Source organism: Magallana gigas, chromosome 10 (assembly GCF_963853765.1).
Source record: "Magallana gigas chromosome 10, xbMagGiga1.1, whole genome shotgun sequence".
NCBI classification, from domain to species: domain Eukaryota; kingdom Metazoa; phylum Mollusca; class Bivalvia; order Ostreida; family Ostreidae; genus Magallana; species Magallana gigas.
This window is the reverse complement of record NC_088862.1, coordinates 1943742-1956177: the sequence shown is the minus strand read 5'-3', so window position 1 is coordinate 1956177 and position 12436 is coordinate 1943742. Positions and strand designations below refer to the sequence as shown.

Here is a 12436-nt window from a genome sequence, read left to right as displayed (position 1 = left end):
ACGCCAGTTTTTGTGCATAAGATATCCCCGATCTTAAATGATTTTGGCCATTTTTAGACTACACATGTACATCTAGCCGCCATAATACTGTCTAGACTCTTTTACTAAATTAAATCAACTAGACAGCCATGTTGCCCCAAATTTAACCCCCGAGTTTAATTCTACTGAAAATTATTGCATTTTAGATAAATGCATTTCATGTTTTCGTGCATGGTTGTTTATTTTTTTCTGTTCATATACGTGATCTATATATTTGTGCAACATTATGGACTAGGCATACACGTTTTGTTAGAATTTGATTTGATTTTTGGGTTAACGTATTGACAGTTATAGCAATTAATTATGAATAATTTAATTACGATGAGAACCTAGTAAGTTGCAATGACTTGTGTTCAAACCCACTATATATTATATATTTGCAGTTTATGTGTTACTTTGAACAATTTTGAAGTATGATAAGTGTATAATATTTTTCATATTTAACCTCTTTGCACTTAGCGATTTACATGTATTTTATATTTTTCTTTTGCATATTTTTTATGTTCACCATTTTTTCAATGGTACTTGTTTTTGATACGGTCATTGTATATCTTGTCTGTTTTTTCTTTGTTTTGGTACCGCTGGTGCTGTATGGGGGCGGTAACAAGCCGGTATGGGTGGTTTTGTCTTTTTACACTGATGCCATCATGCTCCCTTGTTACGGTGGCAGATAACGCCCCATATTGTCATTTTTGGTTGTAACTGTACATAAGTTTACATCTACAATATGTTTTTTGGATTATACAATTTTACAACCCAGACTCGGGGACATTTGTTAGTTGAATGTACTTTGTTTACTCTGGTGCTTCTTTTGTAAAATGTATGTTTTCTAGTCTAAGGTTGGCACCAACCTTGTGTTTTCATTGCATAATATTTCTGTTTCCAGTCTTTTTATTGATTGTATATATTTTCATTGTCTGTCATTTATTCTGATATGTCTTGAATAAATGACCATTCCTATTCCTGTTACCCACGAGTTACTGTTATGATTTTAAAGGAGGGCAAACACACATAAATTATATGTACAATAAAATGAGTTCAAACTAAACCAAATAACTTCTCTTTGGACACAGATTTGTGTGGCTAATTTAGTGCACTTTATTCAAAATTTACGTTTTCAAGATATAAAAAAAACATCGAGAACAAAATTGCTATTGATGCATCATGTATAATCCTTGCCTTTTATCAACGATTATACTGTTTCTGTCATGACAAAGCCATTTCAAGGCGAACAAAAGACGTATAGATACAACAGTTATTACCTTTTTATTCAAAAGTGGGTCGCACATGAAAAATATATAAAGAAGTTATATCAAGTCATTGATCTAATCTGTGAATTATGGTGGATTAATAATAAGAAACTCTTATAGAGGTCACATAGATGATCAAAGGGCGGAGAAGGCTCGATATAGAACACATTGTTGGTTATTCATGCAATTGTCAATAGGACAATGCGCCAAGGTGCAGTATCAAAAAATTAAAACAAGAAAGAGTCCATATTTTCGAAGATTTTGCATTAACACTTAAATTTGTTAGATGGGTGGAGAATGTACATTTAACTTTGAATATGTCAAAGAAAAATAATAATCCCTCCGAGAAAAAATAAAGATTTATATACTGTAGAATTTCCTTTGGGAAATAAGACATTTTTCAACATCTTTTTGCTTTCTGTAAGTTGCTTTTCTATGGATATTTGAATACCTTACAGAAATTATCTCCCAATTCCCGTAGAAATAAATCCTTTTCACTGAAATTAATCTTCAGAAATACATGTATCCTTATTGCAAACTTTCAAAACTATCCAACTTAGCTTCCATTTGAGTTTTCCATTCTAACTGTTCTTTTTAGATATATCTGGATAATCATATTCTTTTTACAAGAAATGATACATGTAAAAATATCTAATAGGGATTTTAATATTTGAGAGACAGTTATAAGAGCAATGTGTACATTCATGTTGACATGATAGGATTAGAGTAAAATGTCCCACAAAAATATATGAACAAAAGTAAGTTATGTCCAACGGAAAGGGTAGCTAAAAGCCCGGACTTTGTCATGTCCGGACTTAAATGTCGCACTGTTCTATATTGTTTTGTGAGATTACGTCATGCTCTGTTTTATGTGAGCCCTGCAGTTTGTTAAACAGGACTTCCGAGTGTTTCAATAAAACAAACGTGTTGATGAACTTATCGTTTTTATATATATTTTCCAACGCCCGAAATAGTAAAATACATATCTGGGACATAGTTAGTTAGACATTATGAGTGTCATGTGATCACGATTCAATCTGAGAAAGATTTACACAATAATTAAACTGTTCATTAGATGCCGTTTGTAACAATGCCCCTTTAATACATTAAGCAAACACTAGAAAACAAAGTTTTTAATGAAAATACGAGCTCGAAAAGGCTTCAGTTTACAGGGTTTACATCTACTGTAATAATGAATTACCAAGTTAGAACATCATTCGGTAAAAGACTATTTTCTGCGTTCATTACATTTTTTGCTTTGTTTATTTATTCATACAGACATTAGATTGGTTGCTTTGAAATGATTATTAAAAGTACATAAAACCATTCGTAAACACTCATTAAAAATAACGGACGATTAATTTCTTTCAAAATTGTTGGAATTTAATACAAAGGAAAACGGAAGTCGCCTGTTGATCGTTATCTAAACTTTATTGGAAACGTATAACTCAAAAACTGACCTTACTAGGAAGTCAAAACCGCAGAATAGAGAGTGATAATTATAATAAACATCATTTTGATATGATTTTTGACAAATAATTTGCACATTAGGAAATGACATATTTTGCCAAACACTTCTTTTTACTCAATATCACATAAAACTGTCTTTTGAATATTTTCTGCAACTTATTAATTTTGCATGATTTTATAAATAAATACGCTGATAAAAAATACTACTGCATTGTATATACATTTAAAATTAATCAACAAAAAATTTAGTTTAATATTTAATTTTTAATTTAGTATATATCTTACATCTAAAGAAAGGTACTGGCTGATTATAATGTATATCTTCTTACTCTGTAGTAAAACTTGTACTCTTTTAAACAATCATAAATATCTTTCTCAAAGATTGTAATATATTTTTGTGCACTGCATATAACAATTATGTCGTGTGGTAAAAATGCATTATATTTAGTTTGCACGAACATCTAAAACAATAAATTACCGGTATTTATAATATAATTTTTTTTTCTAGAAACGAGCTCTTTCGAGACATCTGTTTTTGCTGTGTGGTAGGTGCATATCTATCTTTGATCTGGGTTCTTAATAATTAGCTCTTTCTGTAATGAGGGCGGAATACACATCAATCACGCAATAGTTAGACGGGGGAAAATAGATTACCGGGATCAATCAATGTTACATGTTTTAGGGAGACAGTGAATTTGCTTATTAATTAAAAAGAAATAATTCATGATTTGTTGCAAATTATGACACTTTTCTGATCACTTGTACTGGTATATATAGCAGCACAAGGGACCAGGCAGTCAAGCTCAGGAACTTCAACAGAAACATGTAAGTGCTTAGAAAGAAAATTATTGAAATCATTTAGTTATATATTGTAAAAAATATATGTTTTAAAAATATTTCAAAAGACATGATTTTAAATTCAGATTTTTCCCCAAATGTTTATCGTTCATAATACCCTGTATGTGTATAACTTAGTTTATGTTCATGCGTAATATATACATTTACAGAAAACATCCGAATTCGACTTTTATAACATAAAATCTACTAATGCTTTGCATCGAGCATTCTAAAGACGCTTTAATAGTGTCCTTTTATTTTTCAGATCTACACTGGCAGACAGCATGGTGTCCACATGTACAGTATTTCTGACTTCCCTGCTGGCTTCCCATGCTTTCTCCTATTACAGCGAATTTGACCTTGGACCCAATCTCGCCATCAACGACCTTGACCATGGACCCAATCTCGCCATCAGCGACCTTGACCTTGGACCCAATCTCTCCATCACCGATCTTGACCATGGACCCAATCACGCCATCAACGACCTTGACCATGGACCCAATCTCGCCATCAACGACCTTGACCTTGGACCAAATCTCTCCATCAACGACTTTGACCTTGGACCCAATCTCGCCATCAACAGAGAGGCTCTTTGGTCATTCCCGTCTTACTTCGGCCAGACGGACCGTAGTCCTCGGCAAAACACAGAGGTCGGACAAAATTGGAGAGACACTGAAATCTACAAAAAGGTGTTTCAAAAACCAGAGACAAGCAGGATAAATGTCTTTACACCATTGCGAGAATTTTTGGACTCTTTGCAGTACTCTCGGACACAAAATTAAGGAATAGTGATCTATTCTCAGGGACTTTGTACTCGTGGAATGTCAAACATGTGGTAGTTTCGATAAGGTATATAATACCTTTCTGTGTCGATTTATTATTATTGGTTTTAAAACATGTTTTTATATTATTGACGTTGTTGAACAAATCATTGTTGAATATATTAAATCGTTATAAAAATTAACCAGGTTATTTTCTATGTTGCTCAGTATTAAAAACATCATAATCTTTACTTTAAACTGAAATTCGACTTGATTTATTTAAGTATCTAAGTTATCAAACGTCATCTTAATTAATTTGAAATAAGATATAAATAATGCTATGATTTATCATAACAAGTCTCTCTGTTTATGTTTAGCGATAAAACAAGAAAATTTAAAGCAATTTGAGCTGCAATTTTCATGATGAAATTTGTTTAAACGATAATGTTATTTGTATTAAAATACAAAAATATCATGGTTTTTAAATGTCTTTTCGCCAAATTTTTTGTGAAAAGGGCCGTTAGGGAGCCTTAGTTGGAGCGAAATTGAATTATTGTCGTCCTGTTCTAAAATTGATTTGCTACATGTTCCTTAGAAGAGATATCTTTCCTCTGAAAAAATTAATGATTTTTTCCAACCTTATTTATCATAAAAGGTTTAAGTTACATGCAGACTTAGCATACTAGTAGGTTTTTGCAGCAAAATGAAATTCTAAAAAATACAGCTCATATTGCTTTAAGCGATAAAACAAGAAAATTTAATAGATTTAAGGAATTTTTTAAACAGAAATTGTATATATATGACGCATGCAATAGACACGCAAAGCTAAGCGTTGGTTTTAGTTTTTACCAAGTTTTACGGAAAGTAAGTGAAAAAGAAGGTGTTCATTTTTTTCACAAAGCGATGGTATCGGGTTTCTATGTAGTACTTGTTAATATGCGATACGACAAATTTCTGCAGAAATTTTCTGATGAGGAAAACCTCGATTGTGCAATGGAGTCCCACGCGTAAAAAGCATTTTTTTCTGCTAATTACTGGGTGGTCTGACTATCGTGATTCATTTCAAGAAATAAACATTTGTTTACGGTCGAAAATGGTTATTTCTGGGATTATCATTCCAACGTCAATTATTTAACGCGTTGGTCGAATAAAGGTTTAACCAGACTCTTTCATTAACTCTTAAGAGGAATATATTTTCATGTTTTAAATTTCAGGTAAAATTAAAATATGAAAAATTCCCTTTTCTCATGAACTTCATCTAAAAACTACACAAAAGCTTGCTCTTGTAAAATTTACGCGAATACACAAATATAGAGCTGATGCAACAGTTGAGAAAAATACTCTTAAAAGGAAAATATAAAAATAAGACATGCAAGCGTTTGAGTGGTCTTTGGTATTGTTTTATTATCGATGGAACAAACTATATACAATATTGAGAACAAAAAGAACGGGGAAACATTGTATGTACATAACCATACATGTATAAGCAAAAATAAAGAAATATAAACATGCAGATTATAACAGCCATGTACACGTACATATAAGCAAAATTGTGATTGTAGGTTCAAAAATAAAATCGCCTCCAGAACTATGTCAACAAACTGTATATACATACACCCGTTAAAACAATGACAAACACACAATGCATGAATATGAACTATACTGTAAAAAATTTGTTTAATTGTTTGGCTGACTAAAAAAAATTATATTGAAGTGATGGTTTTTACCACATTATGTTGGGTATACCATATTGTTTGGTATACTATAAATACGGTTGCATGAAGAAAACAAGGTAAGGAAACTTCCAGTTCAGTATCACACTAAGACAATAGCAGTTACCACATCATTAACAGGTAGGATTTGTATGTAAAGTGATAAATAAACTTTGTCAATGAGCATTAACCAGATTCCGGTACCCTCACAATGAGCATTCACCAGATTCCGGTCCCCTCACAGACACATCACACACCTCAAGAACTAAAAAAAGAAAGGCAAGGTTTGTATATGATCTCTGTAGTCAACACATTGCTTAAAACATTTAACAGATTCATTTGATCCAGGTCAATGTTGAAGTTCAATTATATAATAAACGACGTTTAACAGAATAATTTTTTCAAACAATTACTTAAATAATGCGTAATTTAATCGGTAGATGCACTAATGTATGGTAGAACCCTTCAAGTTACGTCATTAACGTCCAATAAATTGGATTTTTAATTCATAACTATACTTACGTCATCGTACTGGAACGTGCAGTTTCCCGTCTCCTGTCCATGCAACATGGCGTCTCTTTTCCTAAAGGCGTCTGGCAAAAAAAAAGGCATTTTGAAAACTTTACCTCGGACATCAAAATTGAATATGCGAGTTTTTTTGTGAATATTGCAATATAACCTTTGAGGTAGAGAACTGCTGTTTAATCGAGGAGTAATCCAAGGGTTTTGTATTTTCAGCAATTGTTCTAGAATACAAGAACAATATACTGTACCTGTGTAGGCCCTGAGTCTCACGCTGACTGACACGAAATCATCGAAGGCGCACAGACACGCCTCCCCACCCCCTCGAGGCAGCACGCGGGAGTAGCGCTTCAGGATCGTCTCCGTGGCCTGGGGGGTGAGCCGGTAACCTGATAAAAATTTTAAGAGAGAATATACCAAATTGAGTAGGATGATACGCATAGCAAAATCTCACATTTTAGAATAGAGCTCTGTTTAATACATTTTCTAGAAAATAATGGGTATATACATGTTCATCCATTAACATCTGAACTAAAAGAAATGACAAAAGGCTTGTGGGTCTATCATTTTGCTGTTTCGAAAAACAATTGCCGGATACACCCTTGGTACACGCGCACTCACCGTACAGGTTGGTGATGACGTTGACCAGTTCGTTGGCCTCTATGAACCCTGACCTATCGCTGTCGTATTGCTGAAACACACGGAACCACGCCACCAGGCACTGCTGCAGCTCCATGAACTCGTTCCACTGCATGAACCCGTCTCCAGATCGCTGAGCACCGGGTCAAGGTCAAATCAGGTTCAAAAGTCATGAGTTTGACCTTTGTCTCGATATATATATGAACACCCATCCCCCTCTCAAGAAGGTTAACGTTACAGTAGAATTAATGATATAATTCGTGTTTTGATTTTTGTTTTTGGTTAAAAGATATTTTTAAACAAGCGTTAAAACATGAAATCAAATACTTAGACTCCAGCTTTATCTACTCTCAGTACGTGTTGAGGGAACGATTGTTAGTTCTATCAGGTTATTGCATTGATGCAAAGAAATGTAAAGCAAACGGTATACATGCATGGTATAAGTATAGCACAAACAAAACTGCAAACATTGATATTGAAATTGGTACTTAATTTGAAAGGAAGGTATAGGGGTTTTTTCAAGCTTACAAGCAAGGAAGAACACATGAGTTGGGTTACAAAACAAAAAATGTTGTTCCAGCAGCATTATATTGATAAGAAAAATTAACACTAAAAGAAATGTGTAATTTACGTCCAGAGTGGTACACAGTGCATTGTGAAATTCAAGCGTTTATAAAACTAGCTGGATGTGAGTGCATTGCTTTGATGCTGACGTGACAATATGTGCAAGAGATTTTCTTGGGGCGTGAAACTCGAGTATCCACAAAAAAGGCTTAAAATGAATGTTTACAGAGAGGATACATCCAGCATAGCAATCATAATACTGAAACAAAATCATATAAAAACCCGATATTAATCAAAACTTGAAAGAAAAAAAAATGACAAATAAATTAAGGATCCTCGACACCCCGTGACTTCTACTTTTTATGAAAGTACGTCACAACATGGCGATTTTAACGCATTGTATATAAACAGTTGAAATCGCCATTTTTTGATGTCTATCTCTGTGGCGCAATGAGTGCAGCTTAGACCTACTTACTCGCATGTCCCGAGTTCGAATACTACAGGGACTTTTATTTTCTCGCATTATCACCGGTGTGAGATCGGTTTGTCCGGTGTGAGACAGCAGTGTGAGATTTTTCTGTCTTACACTGTGTATTACTACGCCGTTTTAAAACGTAAACAAACAATGTCTGCTGTAGGGAAATGCAAAACAGTGCATTGAGATTATCCATTAAGTAATTGTGTTGCATAATTAATTACAATTTTTCATATTTTAATTGAAAAAACTGTCGTATGCTTTCATTTAACTTGCACTATTTGAAGCACGCGGAGGGATAAACCGAAAGTAATCTTTTGAACGTCACAACAGAAAGTTGTCAAACATCATTTTTTAAGCTAATATAATGCGAGAAAAATAATCATTCATTATAAACTCGTGTGGGATAGTGAAATTCCACCTCGGGGCCAAGATTCACGGTCTAGGACTCGGCAAAGCCTCGTCCTAGACAGTGAATCTTGTCCCCTCGGTGGAATTTCACTATCCCACACTCGTAATAATGAATGATTCTATTATTCATGAATAGCGGTAAAATTTTAAAAAGTTGATCCCTCCCCCCCCCCCCCCCCAAAAAAAAAAAAAAATTGAATTTTTCCTGTCATTTTCAATTCAAACACTTGCTAGAAATCCATATCTCTAAGTTATTTAGAAGAATGGGCTTGCATGCAGAACTTTTCCCAGGTGTGTGGAGGACCCTTAAATCTATCTATAAAATGCAAAATACCACTCTCTTTCTGATTCTGAATCAATCATATTTCACTCAGATGTCATTAAATCTTTAATCTGTATTGCTAAAATTTATATGAAAACTAGAACGTTGTTTGAAAGAAGTAAATTGTATAAATCGTATTAACTTCATTTATGAAAGTATATGTCGAGGGGTATTTTACATGAGTTCTAAAATTCCAAATAAAAGCGTCAGAAGGTGGAATAAAAAACATCATTTTTTTCAAACTAAAACGATAAACAAGAGAGGAAAACAAAATAAATTTCCATATCTCAAAAAATGTTCTCTTTGAAATCATGCTAATATCACTATACTGTTTTAATGTACGATTTGTTCTAAACTTAAAACATTTTCTGCACTTATTGAAAAACAAAAAACTTACTTTGTTAAAACTATTTGACTTAATGCGTACATACTTTAATTGAAATAATCTAGTTCATTCTATACATTTCAAAATGCTATGAAGAGACAGCCTATGAATTAAGCATATAGTACTGCGTAATAGAAATCTTATTTAACAAAATACACACCAAAAAATCAATTCTGTTACCTTTGACAGTCTAAATTAACAGGTCTAGAATACTTGGTTAAATCTCTGATCATGCACTGTACATGTAGATTTAACTTGGGTTTTTTTTTAGCTATTTTTAATGCTAATTTTTGTAAACCAATAAAATTTTCAAGGGATTCTACAGGTGTATATAAAGGTGCTTGCAGAGGTAAGGGGTTAGAATCATCCATGCAAACTAGCACTAGCAATGTTTATTCCACTAACTACGTAAATACATGCAAAATAAAATAGATTTTTCTTATCTTTTACGATTTAAATTACTGATTTTGGATTGCATCTATGGCAGTATACATTTAAAGCAAATTTCCAAAACATTGTATAAAACTTTTCATACATTGTACATGTAACAAAATTAAATAATTGTCTAACCTAACATTTTGTTTTACCTTCAAAATTAACTATTTATCAGACATAGATAATCCAAGACCATTATCCATTTTTCATGGCCTTTCGAAATTAATACGCATCTAATTACAATAATTGTCTACCCTAACATATTGTTTTACCATCAAAAGTAAAGGATACATCCAACATTGCTAACATGATGCTAAAATTGAGAAGTTCATGAAAGTGACGCATTTCAGAACAATTAAAATTATATTAAAGAAAATGTAAGTACAAGCTTGAAGGTTGAAACTCTCTCTCTCTCTCTCTCTCTCTCTCTCATGTGCGCGCGCTTCAACACTTAACTTACCCACAAGTACCAGCATGTTTATGAAAACTCTCTCTCTCTCTCTCTCTCTCTCTCTCTCTCTCTCTCTCTCTCTCTCTCTCTCTCTCTCTCTCTCCTTTAATCGTACCTGCATAACTCCCTGCTCCAGTGGACTAGATAAAAAAAACCATAAAGGAAATATTAAACATATGGCAAAGGACAATACAATGAATTCATTTATATATTAAAATTACAAAAGAAATAATGTGCCTTGTTGAATATGCATGTACTATATATATCGCAACTGTTTATTATTATCAAATATCCCTCTTCGTACAATTATGTTACATTGTGCCCACTCGCTGAACATCACCCCCTCACTCCGGGCACCCAGCCCTTTTGCGTTCAATATACTCAATGAAAAATCAATCTGCCCTACTGTCATTTTTTTCAATTTTCTGGTTAGGTTTACATACATGTACATAAACAAAATTTAAAATAGTTTTCATATTGTATTTTTTTGTATTTACCGATCCAGCAAGTTTACACAATTTACAATATTAGTAAACATGAGTAAACTCTGCAACTATATAATAATACATACTCAAAAACACACCAGGCTATATTTCTATATTTTTAAAAACCATTTATGTACGTACTCCTGAAGTAGTTACGGATGGTCTGGCAGTTGTTCATGATGTTCATCAGGTCCTCGGCCTGGATCGCCTGTCTGTGCTGTATAAGTAAAAGTGATCGTGATTATTTATTTTAAACCATGTTGTAATGAAATTGTGCTCTAATGGAGTTGATGCGTAATAACATAATTAGATTTTAATCACCTGAATGTATTGTTGGGATACAGAATTTAAGCTATTTCCTAATCATAAATAGTAAGTATACTTGTACATGTACGAATGAAAAGCTCGTATTTTTTATGATAAATTCTGAATTTGATTATATCCAATTTCAAAACCGCTTACAACATCGAGACCAACCGCACTGATTTGGACTTTGACAACATTATTTTCATGGGCTATAATTCAATAATCTACATGTAAGCATGAAATCATTTCTTTGTACAAGTAAAATTTGCAAAGTATTGGAAGCACTAGATTTTCAATAAATTTTCAATAAATGACTGTTATATATGATTGTTACCATGTCTGCTGGGTTCTTGGACATCTCAGCGTTAAACACGTGCCACAGGTCATCTTGTGAACCGAATTGGAATGCCTACAAATCCACCAGATATTTAATATTTCATTTATAAATAAAAGATAAATAGATTTATAAACTGACCCAAATCTAGTATAAAGTCGAAGTGCATGCACACTCCCCATTATTTACGTAATATTGTATGAATGATATATTAATTAATGTATTACATAATTGAATAAAATAGATGTGAAAACAAGGAATGGAATGGCTGTCAACAACATTCCATGTAAATTTCCTATGCAGACAATCCTTCTAATTTATACATATTTCAATCCTCCTCTTCACACATAGCCAATCAATTTACCTGACCCAATCCATTATTACACTTGTGCACGTGCGGATTCATAGGGGTATGGAGGACCCCCCCCCCCTCCCCCCCCCGGGAAATCAGTTCAAGTAAATTATCAAAACTAGAACCCATCCACACGCGTAAACATATTTATCCATCGACCCCCCCCCTCCCCCGCCCCATTCCCACTCACATATTCATGGTTAAAATACCTGGATCCGCACATGGTGTATACATTACACATGTACGAGTTTGTACGTGGATAGCTTACCTGCCATGCGTTGACAGAGAACACGTTCTGCTGGAAGTATCCGCCGTAGTTGCCGTACTGTTGGCTGGGCTGCTGATACTGCTGATACATCTGTTGTGGCTGATAGCCCTGCTGATAGCCGCCAGGTTGTTGATACCCTTGCTGATAGTAGGCCATGTTTTATTTTTTTATTTATTTACCTTCGTCGGTCTTCGCTTATAGGGTTATCCGATAGTCAATTTCTGACGTGGTTTTTGCTGAACTGCACAACTCTAATTATTTTGCAATGCGTGACGTAGTAGAGAGGTCGAGGTTTAGGCTTTGTTCGTCGGTAGTTTTTTAAAAACGTTTGCACTAGTTGCTAGGGAAGCCTCGCTGTCGGACACCGAGTTTGTTTTGATTATCAGAGTTACCTCCCGTTTTGTTTACTTCCGGATTA

General features: G+C 33.7%; 2 protein-coding genes across 3 annotated transcripts; one reads left to right on the top strand and one right to left on the bottom strand.

The window, feature by feature from the left end:
* Nucleotides 1-3491: 3491 nt before the first annotated feature.
* On the top strand, nucleotides 3492-4579 carry LOC109619524 (uncharacterized). Its single transcript, XM_034453191.2, has 2 exons — nucleotides 3492-3584; nucleotides 3862-4579. The coding sequence occupies exon 2, from the start codon at nucleotides 3881-3883 to the stop codon at nucleotides 4376-4378; it is 498 nt and encodes a 165-aa protein (XP_034309082.2). The 5' UTR covers nucleotides 3492-3584; nucleotides 3862-3880; the 3' UTR covers nucleotides 4379-4579.
* A 1162-nt stretch (nucleotides 4580-5741) lies between these two features.
* Nucleotides 5742-12401, bottom strand: LOC105334287 (sorcin). 2 transcript variants are annotated; one of them, XM_034453922.2, is made up of 10 exons: nucleotides 12019-12401; nucleotides 11399-11473; nucleotides 10900-10975; nucleotides 10389-10413; nucleotides 10114-10135; nucleotides 7213-7363; nucleotides 6843-6980; nucleotides 6592-6662; nucleotides 6290-6334; nucleotides 5742-6257 (listed from the first exon to the last, which is right to left on the bottom strand). In XM_034453922.2, exons 1-9 carry the CDS (start codon nucleotides 12172-12174, stop codon nucleotides 6308-6310), a joined length of 741 nt encoding a protein of 246 aa, XP_034309813.1. In that variant the 5' UTR covers nucleotides 12175-12401; the 3' UTR covers nucleotides 5742-6257; nucleotides 6290-6307. The 2 variants fall into 2 exon arrangements, with proteins under 2 accessions (XP_034309813.1, XP_034309814.1); XM_034453923.2 differs by lacking the exon at nucleotides 10114-10135 and adding an exon at nucleotides 8032-8053.
* Nucleotides 12402-12436: the final 35 nt, after the last annotated feature.